The sequence below is a fragment of the Salvelinus fontinalis genome, chromosome 23, assembly GCF_029448725.1.
Source record: "Salvelinus fontinalis isolate EN_2023a chromosome 23, ASM2944872v1, whole genome shotgun sequence".
NCBI lineage: Eukaryota > Metazoa > Chordata > Actinopteri > Salmoniformes > Salmonidae > Salvelinus > Salvelinus fontinalis.
In genome coordinates this window covers 40169749-40192062 of record NC_074687.1, presented here as the reverse complement: position 1 = coordinate 40192062, position 22314 = coordinate 40169749, and the positions used below count along the sequence as shown (strand labels likewise).

At 43.1% G+C, this 22314-nt stretch overlaps 1 protein-coding gene across 14 annotated transcripts in view; it reads left to right on the top strand.

Annotated features, from left to right (window-relative positions):
- Window positions 1-22314, top strand: part of LOC129821321 (protein TANC1-like) — a 289442-nt gene that overhangs the window by 217722 nt on the left and 49406 nt on the right. For 13 of the 14 annotated variants that reach the window (XR_008754295.1, XM_055878874.1, XM_055878872.1 and 10 more), the window contains 3 exons: window positions 12093-12324; window positions 15049-15215; window positions 20653-21260. Coding sequence is in view for 13 of the 14 variants with exons in the window: in XM_055878874.1 (XP_055734849.1) it covers window positions 12093-12324; window positions 15049-15215; window positions 20653-21260 (1007 nt within the window). In the remaining variant the exon portion in view is untranslated. Of the gene's footprint in view, window positions 1-12092; window positions 12325-15048; window positions 15216-20039; window positions 20098-20652; window positions 21261-22314 lie in introns of those variants that run through there. The other variant, XM_055878879.1, reaches the window with a different exon arrangement.

Here is a 22314-nt window from a genome sequence, read left to right as displayed (position 1 = left end):
TGTTGTTGGGGGCAGTCCAACGTTATATCTTTCAAAAAAGCCGCGGTAGCCAGGATTATCTCCACATACTGGGCAGCACACATTATAGACAGAAACATTCTATATGGCAGACCAATCCAAAAACATTTCTCGGCATGTCCAGCCCATCCATTATCTCAGCTAATCATGGCTAGCGGGAAGGTCCCTGTCTTTTTCCGTGGATTAACCAACTAGGCTCATAATTTAACAATTCTATTTGTATTTACAGATGGCATACAAGTTTATTTTTAAGGCACATGAAAGTTCACATGTTCCCGAAGGCATTTTGATAAAAAATGTAATAAAACATTCAAATTGACAGTTATATTCATTATAATGCCACTATTGCTTTTGTGCCGAGTTTCACTATTTATAAAGGTCACTTGGTGCTTATTATGATGTTTAGGCTACTGATGTTTTCATCATTTCATCAGTTTTGCAGATTTACGAATTCTCTTCTCTCTGTCTACTTCTTCTGTCCTTCATTTCATCCCGCTGTAGATTGGGGAGGGAGGCTGTGGCGCCTCCCTGACTCATGTCCTTTCATATCGAGGCTGGGTTTCCTTTAGTATTCATGAGGTTTCGTCAAAAAACATAACAGACCGTGTGGCACTCAGTTGATTTATGTTTGTTTACATTAATTTATTTGTATCTGAAGCGAGTTAATTAAAACATGTCCCTGGGGTCCTGGATGTTTATTGAAGACAATCACACAGAGTCCCCATTTAAATGAATTCTCACATCATAGGCCCGTTTGATTTGCAGCGAGCACTGAGCTTAGTTAAATAATCATTCCTCTTGATTCTCCCTCATCAAATGGACTTAAAATCCAATGCGAAGTCACTCAGGCCCAATTTTCACCTTGGCGGCTCCAATACAATGGAGAGGGAGAGAGTCAGAAGCTCATTCTGGATCCTTAACATGTTGTGATTGCTACTGCACACTTCTGTCACTCACAGAGATAGGCAAATGATGTGTTGGCCAGACTCCCCTAGAACTCGTCTCTGGGTGCGTCCCAAATGTCACCCTATTCTCTATATGGTGCGCTACTTTTGACCAGCGTCTTATGCACAATAAAGGGAAATAGTGTGCCATTTGGGACAACATCAGTGTTGCCAGGGTAACTTGTTAGAAGTGTGGTCAGAAAGAACTCAGGTTGGGTAAATTGTCCAAATTGGATGGCTGTGGCTCACAGTTCACAACATGAATATAGCAGCTTCCTACAACCTGAGGCGACTTGTCAATACAGAATGGCTTATTAATCGGTTTATTTACAATGCATTTGCAAAGTATTCAGACCTCTTCCAGTTTTCCACATTTTCTTACATTACAGCCTTATTCTAAAATTGATTAAATATGTGTTTTCCTCATCAATCGACACACAATACCCCATAAACACAAAGCTTAAACAGGTTTTTAGACATTTCTGCAAATGTATAAAAAATATTTTAATAAAATACCTTATTTAAGTAAGTATTTAGACCCTTTGGTATGAGACTCGAAATCAAGTTTAGGTGCATCCTGTTCCCATTGATCATCCTTGAGGTGTTTCTACAACATGATTGGAGTCCACCTGTGGTAAATTCAACTGATTGGACATGATTTGGAAATGTACACACCTGTCTATATAAGGTCCCACAGTTGAAAGTGTATGTCAGAGCAAAAACCAAGCCATGAGGTTGAACGAATTGTCCGTAGAGCTCCGAGACAGGATTGTGTCGAGGCACAGATCTGGGGAAGGGTACCAAAAAATGTCTGCAGCATTGTAGGTGCCCGAGAACACAGTGGCCTCCATCATTCTTAAATGGAAGAAGTTTGGAACCACCAAGACTCTTCCAAGAGCTGGCCAAACCGAGCAATCGGGCGAGAAGGGCCTTGGTCAGGGAGGTAACCAAGAACCTGAGGGTCACTCTGACAGAGCTCCAAAGTTCCTCTGTGGAGATGGGAGAACATTCCAGAAGGACAACCATCTCTGCAGCCCTCCACCAATCAGGCCTTTATGGTAGAGTGGGCAGATGGAAGCCACTTCTCAGTAAAAGGCACATGACAGCCCGCTTTGAGTTTGCCAAAAGGCATCTAAAGGACTCTCAGACCATGAGAAACAAGATTCTTTGGTCTGATGAAACCAAGATTGAACTCTTTGGCCTGAATGCCAAGCGTCACGTCTGGAGGAAACCTGCCACCATCCCTACGGTGAAGCATGGTGGTGGCAGCAGCATCATGCTGTTGGGATGATTTTCAGCACCAGGGCCTGGGAGACTAGTCAGGTTCGAGGGATAGTTGAACAGAGCAAAGTACAGAGAGATCCTTGATTTTAAACATCTCCAGATCGCTCAGGACCTCAGACTGGGACAAAGGTTCACCTTCCAACAGGACAACCACCCTAATCACACAGCCAAGACACCACAGGAGGGGCTTCGGGACAAGTCTCTGAATGTACTTGAGTGGGCCAGCCAGAGCCCGGACTTGAACCCGATCAAACATCTCTGGAGAGACCTGAAAATAGCTGTGGAGCGACGCCCATATCGTGGCAGTGTGGAAATGATCTCAAATGAGTACAGGAAATGCAGAAATTTATGGAAATGCAGGAAATAATTTTAGGTTGAAGTTGAATTGAACAGTATAAAACAATCAGAATGGAGATTTTTTTATTTATTTTACTAGGCAAGTCAGTTAAGAACAAATTCTTATTTTCAATGACAGCCTAGGAATAGTGGGTTAACTGCCTGTTGAAGGGCAGAACAACAGATTTGTACCTTGTCAGCTCGGGGATTCGAACTTGCAACCTTTCAGTTACTAGTCCAACGCTCTAACCACTAGGCTATCCTGCCGCCCCAAGAAAGACACATTACTAGGGTCACACACTACTCATAAAGCAAATTTAGAACTTTTATTAATCAAAATACCGTCATACCATCAACATTTTGAAAAATACCATGATATGATATATTGGCCATATCGTACATCACTGGGCCGAGCTCCATACAATCCAGTACCTCTATGTCAGATGGTGCCAAAGACTCCAGCCACCCAAGCCATAGACTGTTATCTCTGGTACCGGACGGCAAACGGTACCGGAGCATCGGCTCTGGGACAAACAGGCTTCGAGACAGCTTCTACCCCCAAGCCATAAGACTGATATATAGCCATACGTCTGCTAAATACTGTAGTTAATTAATAGTTACCTGTACTATCTGCACTGACCCTATCTTGCATTGACTCTATGCACACTCATAAGACTATTCTGTATATACACACTATATACACTGACACTCACACAAAACCCACACATTCACTACACACGCACACACATACAGTACCAGTCATATGTCAAAGGGAAATTATGTTTTTTGAAATGTTTACAAAGTTAATTTGTGGAATTTCTTTGCTTCTTAAGGCGTTTGAGCCAATCAGTTATGTTTTGACAAGTTGGATGTGGTATACAGAAGATAGCCCTATTTGGTAAAAGACCAAGTCCATATTATGGCAAGAACAGCTCAAATAAGCAAAGAGAAACAAAATAAATTCCACAAATTTACTTTTAACAAGGCACACCTGTTAATTGAAATGCATTCCAGGTGACTATCTCATGAAGCTGGTTGAGATCAAGGCAAAGGCTACTTTGAAGAATCTCAAATATAAAATATATTTTGATTAGTTTAACACTTTTTTGGTTAGTACATGATTCCATGTGTTATTTCATAGTTTTGATGTCTTCACTACAATGTAGAATATGTAAAAATAAAGAAAAACCCTAGAATGAGTAGGTGTGCCCAAACCTTTGACTGATATATATATTTATTTATTTTATTCACAAAAGTAGTGCACCGGGCATTTAATAATCCTGTATTAGTGAACCGATATGCAGCATGGGCAAACCTCCCCCCCATTGGAGAAAGACATCGCAGCACCCCCTACCCCCAAACTACTTCCCCGCGGCTATGCTTTGAGGTACCCTGCTGAGGTTTGTAAGTGACTACAGCTTATATATTCAGTATTCACCACCTATTTTCATTTCACAGTGTTCCCCTTCCCACTTTACAAATATACATCTGTCATTTTGCTTCTGTTGGTTTGAGAAAAAATATATGCCACATCCACCTTGCAGCTTAGCATGCCATTTACAAACATTACTGTATGACTTTTAGAAACACTTAAATATGACTAAAACATTCCAAGCCGTTTCATCCACCCTTGTCCCTAGTGCTGTTACATCACATGAATGGTTCAGATTCAGAGTGGCATGTTTTCTTTCTTCATGTCATGACTGAAGTTATTTCAATAACACATGTTTTTAACACTCCTTGACATCATAATGACCTTCCACTCCTGCACTGGATGGATTGAATCAGTGCGGTACTAACACAGGATAGTATAACGTGAGATGACGAGGCAGCAGGTAGCTTAGCGGTTAAGAACGTTGGGCCAGTAACGCTGGTTTGAATCCCCAAGCCAACTAGGTGAATTTGTCAAATCTGTCGATTTGCCGTTAAGCAAGGCACATAACACTAATTACTCCTGAGTGTCTGCTAAATAACAAAAATGACAACATCAGGCCACTGCTATAGGGAATAGGAAGCCTCTAGGAGCCACGTACCACTGAATCTGAACATCTTGAAAGCCCCATGCAGTCTTTTTAATTTACTGTATGTCTAATAAATCAGTGTGTGTGTTTATTTAATGAAAATAACTAATAATATATGTTTAACCCCCTAGAGTGGTTCCGCGGGCCGTGAAAATCGAATTAGCAGGGTTTTTTTTGCATTGGATGCGTCTCAATCCACTGCCCTCCGCACCTGCGGTGAAAGATGGCAGAGCTAGAGCGGTGTTCGTCAGACCATGAGACATCCCGAAAATGTGTCTTCTCACGAAAACGTCTATAGCGTCTGAACGATTTGGCCTACAAACTCTTAAGACCCCCCCGATGGAAAGATGAGACTCTCCTGAACACGTACATGTTGTTTTGTTCTAGGACGCCCACAAGTGTCTAGAGACTCGTCTAAAGTCGGTACAGCCAATCTGCCATCTTCTGTATGTAGTGAACAGTTTGGGCTACACACTAATATGACCCCTCTGGAAAGGTGAGTCTCCATTCAGCCACAAGGGCATTAGTAAAGTCGGGCACTAATGTTGGGCGATTGGGTCTGGCTTGCAGTCATCATAACAATTCATCCCAAAGGTGCTCGGTAGGGTTGAGGTCAACCTCAGGCCAGTCAAGTTCTTCCACACCGATCTCAACAAACTATTTCTGTATGGACCTCGCTTTGGGCACAGGGGCATTATGATGCTGAAACAGGTAAGGGCCTTCCCTAAACTGTTGTCACAAAGTTGAAGCCCAGAATTGTCTGGAATATCATTGTATGCTGTAGCATTAATATTTCCCTTCACTGGAACAAAGGGGCCTAGCCCGAACCATGAAAAACAGCCCCAAACCATTATTCGTCCTCCACCAAACTTTACAGTTGGCACTGTGCATTCGGGCAGGTATTGTTCTCCTGTCATCCTCCAAACAGATGGGAATGCGTGATTCATCACTCCAGAGAACGCGTTACCACTGCTCAAGAGTCCAATGGCGGAGCAACTTTACACCACTCCAGCAGACGCTTGGAATTGCGCATGGTGATCTTAGGCTTGTGTGCGGCTTCTTGGCCATGGAAACCCATTTCATGATGCTCCCGACGAACAGTTCTTGTGATGACGTTGCTTCGAGAGGCAGTTTAGGAACTCGGTAGTGAGTGTTGCATCTCACTACTGAGCCGTTGTTGCTCCTAGACGTTTCCAATTCACAATAACAGCACTAACAGTTGACAGGGGCAGCTCTAGCAGGGCAGAAATTTGATGAACTGACTTGTTGGAATCCTATGACTGTGATACGTTGAAAGTCACTGAGCTCTTCAGTACGGGCCATTCTACTGACAATGTTTATCTATGGAGATTGCATGGCTGTGAGCTCGATTTTATACACCTGTCAGCAACGTGTGGCTGAAATAGCCAAATCCACTAATTCGAAGACGTGTCCTCATACTCTTGGCCATGTAGTGTGGCTACACCCCGGGTTAATAATTTACATCACAGGTGTCAAACTCATTCCACGGAGGGCCGAGTGTCTGCGGGTTTTCGCTCCTCCCTTGTACTTGATTGATGAATTAACATCACTAATTAGTTAGGAACTCCCCACACCTGGTTGTCTAGGGCTTTATTGAAAGGAAAAACCAAAAACCTGCAGACACTAGGCCCTCCGTGGAATGAGTTTGACACCCCTGATTTACATACACAGCCCTGTTTGGTGGATAGGATTGTCTAGAGTAGGTGTGGGCAATTGCAGTCCTCGAGAGAGCCTGATTGGTGTCGCGGTTTTGCTCCAGCCCCAGCTAACACACCTGACTCCAATAATCACCTAATCATGATCTTCAGTTAAGAATGCAATTTGATTAATCAGCTGTGTTTGCTAGGGATGGAGAAAAAGTGTGACACCAATCAGGCCCTCAATGACTGGAGTGCTCTAAAGCCTACCCCACTTAAGGTGTCGCCTAGCCGAACTCAGCTAGGCGAACCGAGTGAGTGTGCACGCATGCTCCCTTAAAAGACCTTCATCTCTCGTTGAATGACAACAAACACTTAATTGAAAAATCCCTACACTGCAAAAATTGAAATCTAAATAAGATTAAATATCTTATATTGAAGCAATATATGCTTGTTTTTTATTCTTTCTTACCAGGCAGTTTTTATGTTAGAGCATTTCACTTGTTTCAAGCTTTTTTGTCCTTAATTATCTTAATAGAGCATTTCACTTGTTTCAAGCTTTTTTGTCCTTAATTATCTTAATAAGATAATATAATGTGTTACTGAGATTGCATTACTGGTTCTGAGTAACTTAATGCTTGAATCTAGAATTACCAGAATTAAAAAGCTGTTTGATCAACACTGACAACACTTTGTCAAAGTCATAATTTCTTATTTCAAGCATCTTATCCTTTTCATCTCTTCACATATTAAGAACAGATAATGACCAAATGGAATCCACTGTTTTATTGTCATCTTACACACAGCAATCATGTAGACAAAATACAGTACAGAACAAAGACAGTACACTTTTCATATCTGGGGAACACACTATGAGTCATTTGAACTGTTGTACAATTCTATTACATCCCCAAGATGGTATTTGACTTGTACATAAGTTTGGCTCTTGTTGCTAATTGTGTAATAAGAGGTAAAATCAACCAGCTTTTCAGCATCCACTAACTCAGTGGCCTGTGCAAGGTGTGGGACCTCAACTTGATAAGCCATGACGTTTCTATCAAAGCGTATAGTTTGACATGGTTGACATTCTAAACAATAAAGCCTAGAATCAACAAGAAATAGGTTTTTGACCAGTCCAAATTCTGGCATATAACCATTCAGTACGTTGGCAAAGATCATGGACTTCTGAGTTATGTATTTATTACAATTTATCACAAGCCATTTGACTGATACAGCATGGTTTACTTCATTGAAACCTAGGAAGTCCCTAAATTTTCCACGTAAATATTGTAGATCTTTAACCTCTGATTCAGGTCCCATCTCCCTTTCATTTGAAAAAAAATGGGTGCGTTGAACTGTCAACATTTTGGCAGCTTTTATATATTTGGTTCTGATTGATCAAAGACTTGCAAATATTTTTTTAATTTAGCTTGGAAGCCCATTGTTTAAAGAAACAATGTTTCGACTCGAACCGCATACATATACTGTATATCTGACCATTGGACCCAATTACTTTATCTGTGATGGCAAATGTATCATATAATGCTGTTTAGGTATAACATTGAGGTCTGGAAAAAGCTCCTTCCAAATACTTCAAATGATTTTCAATGAGTAACTTCAACCTAGACACTGTCGCAATGGAAAGAATAGGTGCAAATACTATCTGTATAATTTCTATTAGCTCAATTATCAGTTGTATATATGCATTGACTTCCAAACTCTCCAAAACAAATGGCAATATCCTTAGCAGGACAAGCATTTGCCCAGATGACTGTTTTAGTTTACCATCACTTGACGTTAATGTACTAACATAAATTGGGGATGGCTGATCTCTAACATCTCTAACATCTAGAGGGGAATAAGGGAAACCAAGAATAGCAGAATTCACTGAGTCCAGATCAATCTGCCCTGACACAACATGATGATTCAAAACACATTTGATTTCCAATGGGGCTACGCCCTCCAGAATTACATGCATAAGGTCTTGCGGAGTTTGTTGTATGATATCAAAGGCTGGGAATTCAACTAATTTGCTCCTTCTATTGATCCCGTATGTTGTTCTCAGGCTGATCAATCAACGACAAAGGGGCGTAGACTTCGGCTTGCCTCAAGAAAATGTTTTGTGTGCACAAACAGCCACATTTTTTTTGTCATAATATATTCACGAACTGTTTCGGATGGAAGGCATGCGGACCCCTTTACCCCTTTAATGTAGGAGGATACATAAGCAAATTAAAGATGACTGACTGGTCATTGGTCAGAATAATCAGATCAGATTGTGGTGTTATGCTTTGGGCCAAAAACTCCATCCCACCTGGACAGGCTCTTACACTAAAAGGGCATTATTATAATTTTGACAATTTCAGAGTGTTATTTCGACGTCGTAGTGTGGAAATATCATAACAAAAAACTAGAAAATCTAGTTTTGGACTGCACTGCCCCTTTAACATATTTAAACTCTGTGAATCCCTCATACCAATTATGCACTAAACTGCTTTCAACAGCGTCTCTCAAAGGAGCGTTCCTGTGGTGTTGTGACTGCCACGCAACATTGCATTGTAAGTTATCACGGCTAAATGAAAAGGAGGTGCCGCTCTTCAAATCCACCCTCATATCCAGGGCACTCACGGATGAATCCGCAAAGTATTTTATGCTTTTGCAGTTGCAATTAGGCACTGGTATCGCTTGATTCGCTTATATGAGCACAATCACACTTCAAGGTTTTGTCCCTGAATTGGAAATTAATTACAGTCGATCACGACTCTGAAAACATCCAGTTGTACTGCAGAGAATCACCTAGAAATACTTGACAAACACCAGATGTTCATGTCTCTTTGATGAGGTAGTGGTCTGCATGGGATGTACAGTATGATACACATCAGTGAGACATTGTAGCTCAATGTTACTGCATCCTTCCTCTCAGGTTACTACAGAGTAGCTGTACAGTGAAACAGTTTCTGATTAGCAAGTCTCCTCTCTTTCATTCTAATCCATCCACAACAATGGACATCTACTTACCCCACGCCCAGTGTCTAACGGCATTGTGTCTCTCTCACAGCAGTATGTCATATCGAATACAAAGCTAGGTTTTTTGCTCCGATACAGCTCTTCATTATTCAGATTTTTTTTGTCAGTAGCAGCTCGTTTGACTTAATTGTCTCAGTGTGAGAAATGTCTTGGCAGCAGAGCTAGTAACAGTACTTTGGCAATGGTCCTTGCTTCTGCCGCTTTATTATTATGCCCAGTGAAGAAGTGGAATTCTCCACCACTTGTGAAGGCTCTGTAGATTCATCATGTTAGCTTGGCAGTCTCTCTCAGAAGGCTGCGTTGGTCCAGAAAGTTTACCCCCGAGGAGGTGTAGGACAAGCCATCCCTGTTAGCCCCGTCTGTCCAAACAGGAAAGAACGCCATCCGTCAAGCAGACGATTCAATAATAATTTGATCATTTCATTGGAAATTATGAAGGAAGCAGCCGTAATGGCGGCGGCCAGGCCTGCGCCTCAAGGTCCCCCTTCCCTCGTCCTAGGCCACAATCGTGTGCCAACTTCCTCTGCCATTTAGATCTGTGACAGAGATCATCATGAGAGCACTACTTTGTTACAGTTAAAGTGCTTACTCTTGTTTTATCTGTTGCGAGGGTTATATTTCTCTCATTTCAAATCAGACTATTTGGGTGTGATTTACTCACAGGTTGCATCCAAGAAATTTGCATGGGACATATTTATACTATATTTCTCATCTGATAGTGAATGTGCGGTTCTGAGACTGGTGTTGTTATGGGCCAACTGTCTCTCTGACCTCTCTGGGACGTCTTCATCATTGTGCCTGGGGACAGGCTCCAGGAATTGAGTCCTTCTGCAGTAGACCCAGACAGAGTCAGGGCTGCTATGTGGTGCGCTAAGGTGCAGTAGCACCTAGCCAGTCACCTGCTTCTCCCTCCTCTTGTCCTGCTGCCCTGTAAAGTGTCTCAGCTCCTCCAGGTTTGATTGTAATTAGGAGACAGAGAGAGAGAGAGAGACAGATCCACAGGGTCCCACAGCCCTTCTCCCATCCCCCAACCCCTGTCCAAGTCAGATGTCCGCGAACACAGCAGAACCTGTTCAGTAAAAGGCACATTATAGCCTGCTTGGAGTTTGCCAAAAGGCACCTAAAGGTCTGATGAAATCAAGATTGAACTCTTTGGCCTGAATCACTGGATTGATGCAAATAAACATGAAATCATTCTGCCAGGTAGGCATAGGCTACTTTGTAGTTAACATTTATTTGGGAAGATTTATGGGAAAGCCTTTCGCATCTCTACCAGAAGACGGTTATCATTAGCATCTACGCGTACTCCCCTTTTATAGGTCCCTAAATACATCAGTTCGGTATATAGACTAAGCCAGCCCTGACCTCATTCCACTTTTGCCATTATACAATGGAATTTGGCGGTGAGAAAATACAGTAGCTATTTGTTGGTATGAAATCAAAGCTGGGACTTGAAGGCTTGTCCTTGTATTGTGACCTTCATACGCAATCGTCTGACTAACCAACACCCACTAGGCTATAACCCACTCCAGTCCACTTGAGCAGGGTTGTATTCACTAGGAACGAAACGGAAGCAAACAGGCTGAAACGGATAGGGGTCTACCTGGATTTGTCCAACAATAAATATTTGTTAAGTTTTCCATTGCAAAACATTTTGCTATGTTGTGCACTAATGAATATGACCCAGGTGGCATACCCTACCCAGACAGAGGGGATGATGATGAACTGGTTGAAGCATTAAATAAAGTTAAATAAAGGTTAAATAAAATAAATAAATAAAAAGCATTGCTCAACGACCTCAACTAACCTCCCCAAATACTGTCTCCCAAGTGGAGCTCTAAAAGTAGGATGTGCTGCCTGTGCTTTGTACTGAGAGGTGGCTTCCGTCTGGCCACTCGACCATAAAGGCCTGATTGGTGAAGTGCTACATAGATGGTTGTCCTTCTGGAAGGTTCTCCTATCTCCACAGAGGAACTCTGGAGCTCTGTCAGAGTGACCACCGGGTTCTTGGTCCTCTCCCTGACCAAGGACCTTCTCCCCCGATTCAGTTTGGCCAGGCGGCCAGCTCTAGGAAGAGTCTTGGTTCCAAACCTCTTCCATTTGGAGGGCACCGATGGAGGCCACCGTGTTCTTGGGGACCTTCAATGCTCCAGACATTTTTTGGTAACCTTCCCCAGATCTGTGCCTCGACACAATCTTGTCTCGGAGCTCTACGGACAATTCCTTCGACCCCATGGCTTGGATTTTGCTCTGGGACCTTATATAGACAGGTGTGTGCCTTTCCAAATCATGTCCAATATATTGAATTTACCACAGGTGGACTGAATACTTCCCTAGTGCACTGTCGGACCGTCACATCAGAACAAACTTTGTTTAGATTTTTTTTGTCTATCTGTTGTTCCATGTAGTTAATCTGCTATTCAATGCATTTCTATTGGCTAATAGGAGCAGTAATGCCAAATTCATTATTTTATATATATTTTTTATACCTTAACAGTTCTAAAAATTCGAAATCAATATGAAATACAATAATGTAGGGGAATCAGGCAAAAATATAACTGATTTTATAGGGCCCTATGTATTGCATCAAATGCCTTTTAGTCACCAAGCCTATTGGCTTTACAAGAACTTTGAGGTCACACAGCCAGCTTAGTAGATTTCTGATGACATAAACCAACAACAATGTAAGCTACTCACAGTCGATGTTGTTGTATGGTTTGGTAATACACCAAAGGTTAACGTCTTATACATTTTAAACCACTAAAGTTCCTAAACAATTGTACTCTTTTTTTTCTCCCGTCCAGGTGGTTGCATATCACTACTGCCAGGCTGACAACACCTACACCTGCCTGGTCCCAGAGTTTGTGCACAGTATCGCTGCCCTGCTGTGCAGAGCACACCAGCTCACCGCCTATAGAGAGCTGTTGCTGAAGGATTCCTATCTACAGAGCATGCTCAGTCTGCGCTCCTGCGTCCAGGACCCAATGGCAGCCTTCCGCAGGGGCGTGTTGGAGCCGCTGGCCAACCTCCGCAAGGGTACGATGCTAAACCAGTTACACCTAGGTTCATTCATATCTGACTGTCTCATTGTCACTGGTGTTCATGGTCCAGAATTATGTCTTGAAAGCACACATTGAATCCATACTATAATCTAGGCCTTCAGTGGCTCAAGGTTTCTGAGTGTATTATAACTGTAAACCACAGGTTTGCTTAGATGACTTAAATCGCAAACGGCTACCCAAGGTCCCTTCAGAGACCATTTTCTGTGCTTTCCACTTCTTCCAGCCAGCTGAGATAAATTGGTTCCATTCCTTACACAAAGAACCTGAAATACCTGAGTTAACCTGTTATGGCTGCAATCCCGTTAACGGGTTAATTGTCATCAACAACCGCTGAATAGCATAGCACTACATTCAATAAATATGACAAAAAATATTTATATTCATGAAATCACAAGTGCAATATAGGAAAACACAGCTTAGCCTTTTGTTAATCCACCTGTCGTGTCAGATTTTGAAATTATCCTTTACAGCGAAAGCAATCCAAGCGTTTGTGTAAGTTTATCGATCGCTCGACAAAACATTAAGTACACTTAGCATCAAGTAGCTCGGTCACGAAAATCAGAAAAGCAATCACATTAATCGTTTACCTTTGATGATCTTCGGATGTTTTCACTCACGAGACTCCCAGTTAGACAATAAATGTTCCTTTTGTTCCATAAAGATTATTTTTATATCCAAAATACCTCCGTTTGTTTGGCGCGTTATGTTCAGAAATCCACAGGAAAGAGCGGTCACGACAACGCAGACGAAAATTCCAAATAGTTTCCATAATGTCCACAGAAACATGTCAAACGTTTTTTATAATCAATCCTCAGGTTGTTTTTAAAATATATAATCGATAATATATCAACCGCAAATGTCTTTCGCAGTAGGAGAGGGAAAAACAATGGCTGTCCAAACTCTGTTGCGCGAGCAAAACTCATGTGACCACTTGACGAGATGTTATCGTTCTGGCTCATTTTTCAAAATAAAAGCCTGAAACTATGTCTGAAGACTTTGGATTTGGACACCTTGAGGAAGCGATAGGAAAAGGAATCTAGTTCATATCCCTTTAAATCCAGCAAAGGTAGGCTATGGAACATGGAGTTTTCAAAATAGAAGCCACTTCCTGTTTGGATTTTCCTCAGGGTTTTGCCTGCAATATCAGTTCTGTTATACTCACAGACAATATTTTGACCGTTTTGGAAACTTTAGAGTGTTTTCTATCCAATACTAATAATAATATGCATATATTAGCAACTGAGACTGAGGAGCTGGCCATTTACAATGGGCACCTTTTCATCCAAGCTGCTCAATACTGCCCCTGCAGCCATAAAAAGTTAAATGGGTTAAGTGCTGGCTGTACAGAGGGAGCATAGTCTGCGGGGACATTGTTAATTGCTCAATGTAGGAGCTCTGCGTTTGCTTTGACAACATTGATTTGAATTGATGTTACACTAAATGGTTAGTATTACTTTGTTATTGTTGTCAGGGCAGAAGAATAGTGCCTCTCCAAGGAAGCGTAAACTTGGTGACGGATGCATCTCTCCGAGACAGACAGACAGAAACACGACTATCGCAAGATCAAGTCCGTTTTGCAAAGACAACACAACCTACTATTTTCCCTGCTCTGCAGTGAATCGATATGTTACTGCAGGAGCCTAAACAGACGATGTAGATATACAAACCCAGTGTTGGAATGATGGAGATGGAAAAGAATGAGGACCAATGTGCAGCCAGGGCATGCAGCAGCTCTCCTGTGACGGGGCCCCTCACGACTGCCCCCTGTTCCTTATTGAAATGAATGACCGTGTTTGATTGGTCTTGATATGGGGGGGAAGTGTTGATTTGTCCACTCCATCACAATGATGCTGGGGGGGTTGAAACATCCCAACTGGTAGGGGAGTTGAAATCTGCACATTTTCCTGTCATTTATATTTTAGCGTGTTTCTGATCACTGTGCAAAGCTGGATGTGAGGAGGAACACTAGCTTGTGTCCCAAATGGCACTCTATTCCCTATATAGTGCACTACTTTTTGACAAGTAGCCTATGGTCAAAAGTAGTGCACTATATAGGAAATAGAGTGCCATTTGGGATGCACACAAGGGCCCTGTCGTTCCGCTGCTGTGAAAGCATGGCTTAGATACTGCAGTGAAGAAGAGCAGATCCCCGCTGCGGTCTCACCACAGAGCAGTTTAGCGTACTGCACTGTCAATATGGCTGCGGACTAAAACACACTCATGTTCATTCATCACTGTGCTAGTTGTAGAGATGTGGGAGAATACCAGAGTAAACTGTCTTAAGATGTGTTAATGCACCAGGCACTGCAGTGCAGAGAGATGTTATCTAAGTACAAAGTTGTTTGTAGTTCTTTTTAAGTGTGGTGTCCAACTATCTTACTCTCTTTCTCTGCTGTATGTTCAGTTTTTATTTTCACTGACACGTTTCTGGACGCAGCTTGTATGTCTAGCCTAAATTTTATGAGAACAAACTGGCATGTTTGCAGTCGACTTGGCCTGATAGGTTTATGAATTGTCGATTTGTTTCTTTCCACCATGTCTTCTCTACTGATCCGTGTGTGTGTGTGTGTGTGTGTGTGTGTGTGTGTGTGTGTGTGTGTGTGTGTGTGTGTGTGTGTGTGTGTGTGTGTGTGTGTGTGTGTGTGTGTGTGTGTGTGTGTGTGTGTGTGTGTGTGTGTGTGTGTGTGTGTGTGTTTAGAGATGAAGATTCCAGAAGAAGACCATATCATACTGATAGACGGGCTAAACGAGGCAGAGTTCCACAAGCCCGACTACGGAGACACCATTGCCTCCTTCATCACCAAGATAATCTCCAAGTTCCCCTCCTGGCTCAAACTGGTTGTTACTGTCCGAGTCAACCTACTGGTGAGTCTACATGTACACTCCTACTGTACGGTGTATGATTACAGAAAAGTTAATGTTGCAACTTAAGATGGTGTTATACTGTCCAAGTAATGTACAGTATGACTTAATGACAGGGATATTTTGTAATCTGCCTATTTGTATATGTAGGGCGACAGGTAGCCTAGCGGTCAAGAGCGTTAGGCCAGTAACCGAAAGGTCACCGGTTTCAATCCCCGAGCTGACTTGGTGAAAAATTTGTCAACGTGCCCTTGAGCAATGCACTTAACACTAATTGCCTCTGTAAGTCACTTTGGATAAGAGCGTCTTATAAATTACTCAAATGTAAATGTTAATATGTCACCATACAGGTATTCATGTTGATATCCTATAATTCACGAATTAATTGAATTGACAACTTGTATTTTTCTCGGTAAGGGTGCTGATGAGTTTAGCTGTATTCAAGGGCCATTTCAGCACAGCTAACTTGCCAATTTCAAGTGAATTAAGATAATTTTACAACCTCCATGGGTATGTCTGGGTATCCATATTTGATACCTCTCTCACTGAATGACACAAGCACCGGCAGATCCTGGCAAGTGTAAAAGAGGAACTGCTTTACAAAGCGTTTCTTGTTGTCATACACTATCCTCTACAAAGTGTAATTTCTGTCGAGTGCATCGAGGACAGTAGTGGAGAGAGTGAGAAAAATAACAGTTACCCGTTAAACAAGACAGCATGACAACGGAACATGCAGACAGCCACTGACTGAAATTGACACTGAGTCTACCAATGGAGGAGATGAGCTGAGCTGGGGTGATCCAAATTCCGTATTCCCTATGTAGTGCATTACTTTTGACCAGAGCTCTGACTACATAGGGACTAGGACGCCATTTGAGACGCAGATCCTGGTGTCACTTCTTTGCATTCTTTGCAGAGTCTGATGTCTGATGGACAGAGCTAGGCTGTAGCCTGTAGACTGTCAGAGAATCTCAATTTCATACTCCTCGCGTCCTCTCTCCTCGCCTCCTTCTCAAAACCCATTGGAGGAGAAGGTCAGATGGGAGGGACCTCTGGCTTTCCCTCCAATAGGTTCGCAGAAGGAGGAGAGGAGAGAGGATGCAAGGAGTGCAATTGAGATTAATCCTGGGCCTTGGGATAATGTGGCAGCTGACTGAAAGCCATATCTGTACCAGCTCTTGTCATTATTGCTCTCTCAGCCACTCTGGCCACGGGCCCAACCATCCATCAGTATGCATAGGCAGGAGTTAGTTACACTGCACTGCAGACAGGGAGCAAAGGAGACTGCACTCATTTGTTAGATCTATGCTGTTCTGTTTTGTTTTTCTTGCGACTGGAGAATTGAAGGGGTAATGGGGATTATTCTGATTTCGTATTCAGTTATTTTTTTTATTTCCTCCTCCATTTTGGTTAATCCTTGTGTGTGTGGGTGATTCTGTGATGTGCAGGGTTCGATACTGTGATCAAAACAGTCGCATTTGCAACCGTTTGACTTGGCAGTGCCAGCTGGTCTGCGCATGTTCTGAGGACGTGGCTAGGGGTGCCCGGGGCCGGCAGCCTTGCGAGGGTTAACACATTTAAATATTTTGCTCACGTTGGCCACGGAGAAGGAGAGCCCACAGGCTTTGGTAGCGGGCCGTGTCAGTGGCACTGTATTGTCCTCAATATGAGCAAAGAAGTTGTTTAATTTGTCTGGGAGCAAGACGTCGATGTCCGCGACGGGGTTGGTTTTCTTTTTGTAATCCATGATTGACTGTAGACCCTGCCACATACGTCTCGTGTTTGAACCGTTGAATTGCGACTCTACTTTGTCTCTATACTGACGCTTTGCTTGTTTGATTGCCTTGTGGAGAGAATAGCTGCACTGTTTGGATTCGGTCATGTTTCCAGTCGCCTTGCCATGATTAAACGCGGTGGTTCGCGCTTTCAGTTTTGCGCGAATGCTGCCATCAATCTACAGTTTCTGGTTAGGAAAGGTTTTAATAGTCACAGTGGGTATGACATCTCTGATGCACTTGCTAATAAACTTGCTCACCGAATCAACGTATACATCAATGTTGTTGTCTGAGGCTATCCGGAACATATCCCAGTCCACGTGATCGAAGCAATCTTGAAGTGTGGAATCTGATTGGTTAGACCAGCGTTGGACAGACCTGAGCACGGGCGTTTCCTGTTTAAGTTTCTGTCTATAGGCTGGGAGCAACAAATTGGAGTCATGGACAGATTTGTCGAAGGCAGGGCGGGGGAGGGCTTTGTATGCATCGCGGAAGTTAGAGTAGCAATGATCCAAAAAGCTACCAGTCCGTGTCGCTCATTCAATATGCTGATAGAATTTAGGAAGTCTTGTTCTCAGGTTAGCTTTTTTTAAATCCCCAGCTACAATTAATGCAGCCTCGGGATGTATATGGTTTCCAGTTTACATAGAGTCCAGTGAAGTTCTTTCAGGGCCAACAAGGTATCTGCTTGGGGGGGATATACAGAGCTGTGACTATAATCTAAGAGAATTCTCTTGGAAGATAATGCATTTGATTGTAAGGAATTCTAGGTCAGGTGAACAAAAGGACTTGAGTTCCTACATGTTGTTGTGATTACACCATGAGTCGTTAATCATAAGGCATACACCCCCGCCCTTCTTCTTACCAGAGAGGTTTGTTTCTGTCGGCGCGATGCATGAAGAAACCAGGTGGCTGTACCAACTCTGACAACATATCCCGTGTGAGCCATGTTTCCATGAAACAGAGAATGTTACAATCTCTGATGTCTCTCTGGAAGGCAACTCGTGCCATAATTTCGTCCACCTTGTTATCTAGAGATTTGACATTGGCAAGTTATATGCTCGGGAGCAGTGGATGGTGTGCTCGCCTTCTGAGTCTGACCAGTAGGCCACTCCGTCTGCCTCTCCTGCGGCGACCGTGTTGTTTTGGGTCGGCCTCTGGGATAAGATCCTATGTCCAGGGTGGAGGTCCGAACAAGGGATCCGCTTCAGGAAAGACGTATTCCTGGTCGTAATGTTGTAAGTTGACATCGCTTTTATATCCAATAGTTCTTCCCGGCTGTATGTAATAACACTTGAGATTTTCTGGGCTAACAATGTAATAATGAATACATAAAAAAAACAATTATCTGCATAGTTTCCTAAGGACCTGAAGCGAGGCGACCATCTCTGTCAGCGCTATTTTTAATCTAGGCTATGTCATTTTGTTATGTTGATTATTTATCACATGCGCACTGCAAACATATAGCCTATACATAACCTGTCGGACAGAGAGCTGGTTGTTGCATGGAGCAACTCACCGAAGACCGACAGCGGTAGTAGGGGTAGGAAAGCAGTAGGAAAGATGATTCAAGTTATGATATCTACCAGTAAATGCTAAGGCAAGAATGGGTATGCAAACCAGTTATACAAAAAGTTAAACGTTTTGGTTTAATATTTGCAATGCGCAATTCAGTCATCATCGAATAGCCTACCTTGAACATCAGACATTTCCTTCAATGCAAACGCTAATCCATTCTTAAAGTGGTAATGCATCATTTTTTGCATACATTTTGGGGGAAGTTTTTTTCTATAGGGTATTACAACAGTAAAGTATAAAATGTAGGTCCTTGAAAATTACATATAAGTGCTTGAAAAAGTAATTGAATTTGACTTGCCAATGTCTATATGAAACCTGTATAGGCTACTTGCTCAAACCGCAAATGAAAGATAAAAATCACCTACTATTGAAATGATGCACGCATTATTCGCTTTCCTGGCAGATCTTGACCTGGGACAGTATTTTTTTCATTTGGGCCAGTAGCTTTCATTTGGCACTGGCTCGGTGTGCCACTGGCAAGTCTACCTGATTGTCGAGCCCTGCTGTGTGCGGTGCACGTAGTGCCAACATGTCTACCACTTTGTGTAGCCGTTAGCGATGCTAATGATAGCCTAACCGTTTTCGGGGAGATGGAAAGGCAATTGAAGCTAACTACAAAGTAGCCTATGCCTACCTGGCAGAATCAGGATTATTTGCATCAATCCAGTGGCCATTTGTTTTGAAAACTCCATCACAAGTGCACTAAAAGAGCACCTCTAGCCAAACACAACTGTCTGGCTGGTGTGCACCTGAATTAAAGGGTATCTACACAAAAAAATCTAAATTTCTCACATTTTTATCAGACCTTAACAAGGGTCCCCTGATGTGGTTTTAGCATTAGTTGTTTAAAAAAATATAATTCTAGAGCGAAAATCTGAAAAATACAACTAGGGGAAATCATACTAATCATATTTTTTTTTACGTGGTATCGTTTTGGTATCAAGTATGTTCTAAATTGAGTGTTAGGACCCCTGGACCAGAGAGAGGATTTCTCATGTTTGTGTTCATGGATCTTTTTGGGTTGGGTTGGGATTAGGCTGCATGTCATGTTGATCCATCATTCCAAAAAAGAAACCTGTACATTTTTTCAAAAACCTGGGAAGTTACTGAAATTTTGCAAACCTAGGGAGGCTCTTTGATGAAGTAGGTAGGAAGTAGGTAGGATAAGTGGGTAGGATAAGTGGAGACTAGAGCCAGATGAGGGTGTGAGAGTTACCTCATGCTCACACATCCAAAGTGTAAACAAGATCTCGGGGCAAGGTTGCTCACAATGGCTAACACTACAGACTAATAAGTGTGAGGTGTTCTTAGGTGAGGTGTTGCTCAGAAACCTTGGCCAGTCTGTATATTATTCAGTATGTTTTTTTCTCTTTTCTCTCTCTCGCTCTCTTGCTCACTTTCGCTGTGTCTAACTCTCCTTCTATCTCTATCTCTTTTCCCGCTCTCACTCTCTTTCTGAGAAGGTGTTATCTCTGGGCTGCATTACTTCTCTATCCTCTCCAGAAAGGCAGGGGGATTGCAGCAGGATTAAGGTAGATTGATTTCTCCCACCCTGAGGAGTGAGATTGAAGTGTGGGTTGTGTCCACAGCGTGCCCACTAAAAGTCTCCCCAATGGCCCCATCTCCTGCTCTCTCCAGCTCTATCACCTCCCAGCTCCCAAAGCCTTTGTTTACAAACACATCGGCGAGTGACTGCGGCAGGCCGATAGCTTAGTGCTCAGTGTCAGTTCCAGCTAGCCCCCTGTGCTTACTGACCCTGGGCTGATAAGAAAAGCTGGAGGAACCACACATGATATAGCCTTCATGGAGAGTGGAAGATTGTCCATTAAGCTCTTCATTTTGTGGTGGTTTTTGTGGTGTGGAACCGTTTTGGAATAGGAATTTGGAATTCTGGGCATACACTTACTTGTAAATTATATAGTTGATTTATTGTTTTTCCCACTTTCTCATTTACATAGACACATCTTTTTTGTGTGGGTGATGGTACTGGAGAACATATATTTATAATATAATAACAATATAATGTAACAATATAATATTACAGTGCAGTAGCAAATCTAATGACAATATCCTTGTTTCTTCCATAGGAAGTCACCAGCCTCCTCCCCTTCTCCAAGATCTCCCTGGACGATTTCCCAGAGAACAAGGAAATCAACACGGACCTCAATGCCTACATCCAGTACCGCATCAACGGCAGCAAAGACATCATGAACAACATCTCCCTCAATGGCAAGGCCGACCCCATCATTGTGGGCAAGGTGAGCAGCCACCTGATCGCCCGCAGCCAGGGCTCCTATCTGTACCTCAAACTGACCCTGGACCTGTTCGAGAGGGGCCACCTGGTGATCAAGAGCGCTAGTTACAAGGTAGTGCCCGTGTCGCTGGCCGAGCTCTACCTGCTGCAGTGCAACATGAAGTTCATGACTCAGTCGGCGTTCGAGCGCTCGCTGCCCATCCTGAATGTAGCGCTGGCGTCTCTCCACCCGATGATGGATGAGCAGCTGTTCCAGGCCATCAACGCGGGTGCCGTGCGCGGTGAGCTGCCCTGGGACGACTTCCAGCAGCACATGGAGACGTTGTCCTGTTTCCTCATCAAGCGGCGGGACAAGACGCGCATGTTCTGCCACCCATCCTTCAGAGAGTGGTTGGTGTGGCGGGCAGACGGAGAGAGCACCAACTTCCTCTGTGACCCCAGGTGAGCTAGGCTAACTCAAATCTACCCTGGTTAGTTAGGTGAACTTATGCCCAATTAGTGAGTTAGGGAGCGCAGCAAAATAGCCTCAATTAGCCTTAGCTAGCGAGCTGGCTAACTTTGCTTGCTACTGTCGCTAGCTAGCTTCTTTGCAAAGATTTGATTCAGTCAAGACAGGCACTACCATATGGTATGATAGATAACCTGTGGCAGCAACACGTTTGTCTAACTAGCGCGAGTTGGTTTGCCTACTTTCCCTCCTGCCACACACATAGACTGTCACACACACTGGTCCCTGCTCCTCTCCCGCCACTCCCCCACATTCTGCTGAAACAAGCAGAGTGCAGCACACCAGCTCTCTCCCGATTCACGCAAGGAATTCTCCATTGAAGTAAAAAAAAAAAAAAAAAAAAAAATGATTTGAAACGCAACATGTAAAGTGTTGGTCCCATGTTTTATGAATTGAAATAAAAGATCCCATGACAATTCCATAGGCACAAAAAGCTTATTTCTTTCAAATGCACACATGTCTCCTTTGCCAAGATAATACATCGACCTGACAGGTGTGGCATATCAATAACCTAATTATTACACAGGTGTACCTTATGCTGGGGACAGTAAAAGGCCATTCTAAAATGTGCAGTTTTATCACACAACATAATGCCACAGTTGTCTCGAGTTTTGTGGGAGCGTACAATTGGATAGCTGACTACAGGAATGTCCACCAGAGCTGTTGCCAGATAATGTTAATTTCTCTACCATAAGCTGCAGTACGTCCAACCGGCTTCACAACCGCAGACAACATGTACCCACGCCAGCCCAGGACCTCCACATCCGGCTTCTTCACCTGCGGGATTGTCTGAGACCAGCCACCCGGACAGCTGATGAAACTGTGGGTTTGCACAACTGAAGAATTTCTGCACAAACTGTCGCTCATCTGCGTGCTCGCCGTCCTCACCAGGGCATTGACCTGACTGCAGTTTGGCGTCGTAACCGACTTCAGTGGGTAAATGCTCAACTTTGATGACCACTGGCACGTTGGAGAAGTGTTATGTGG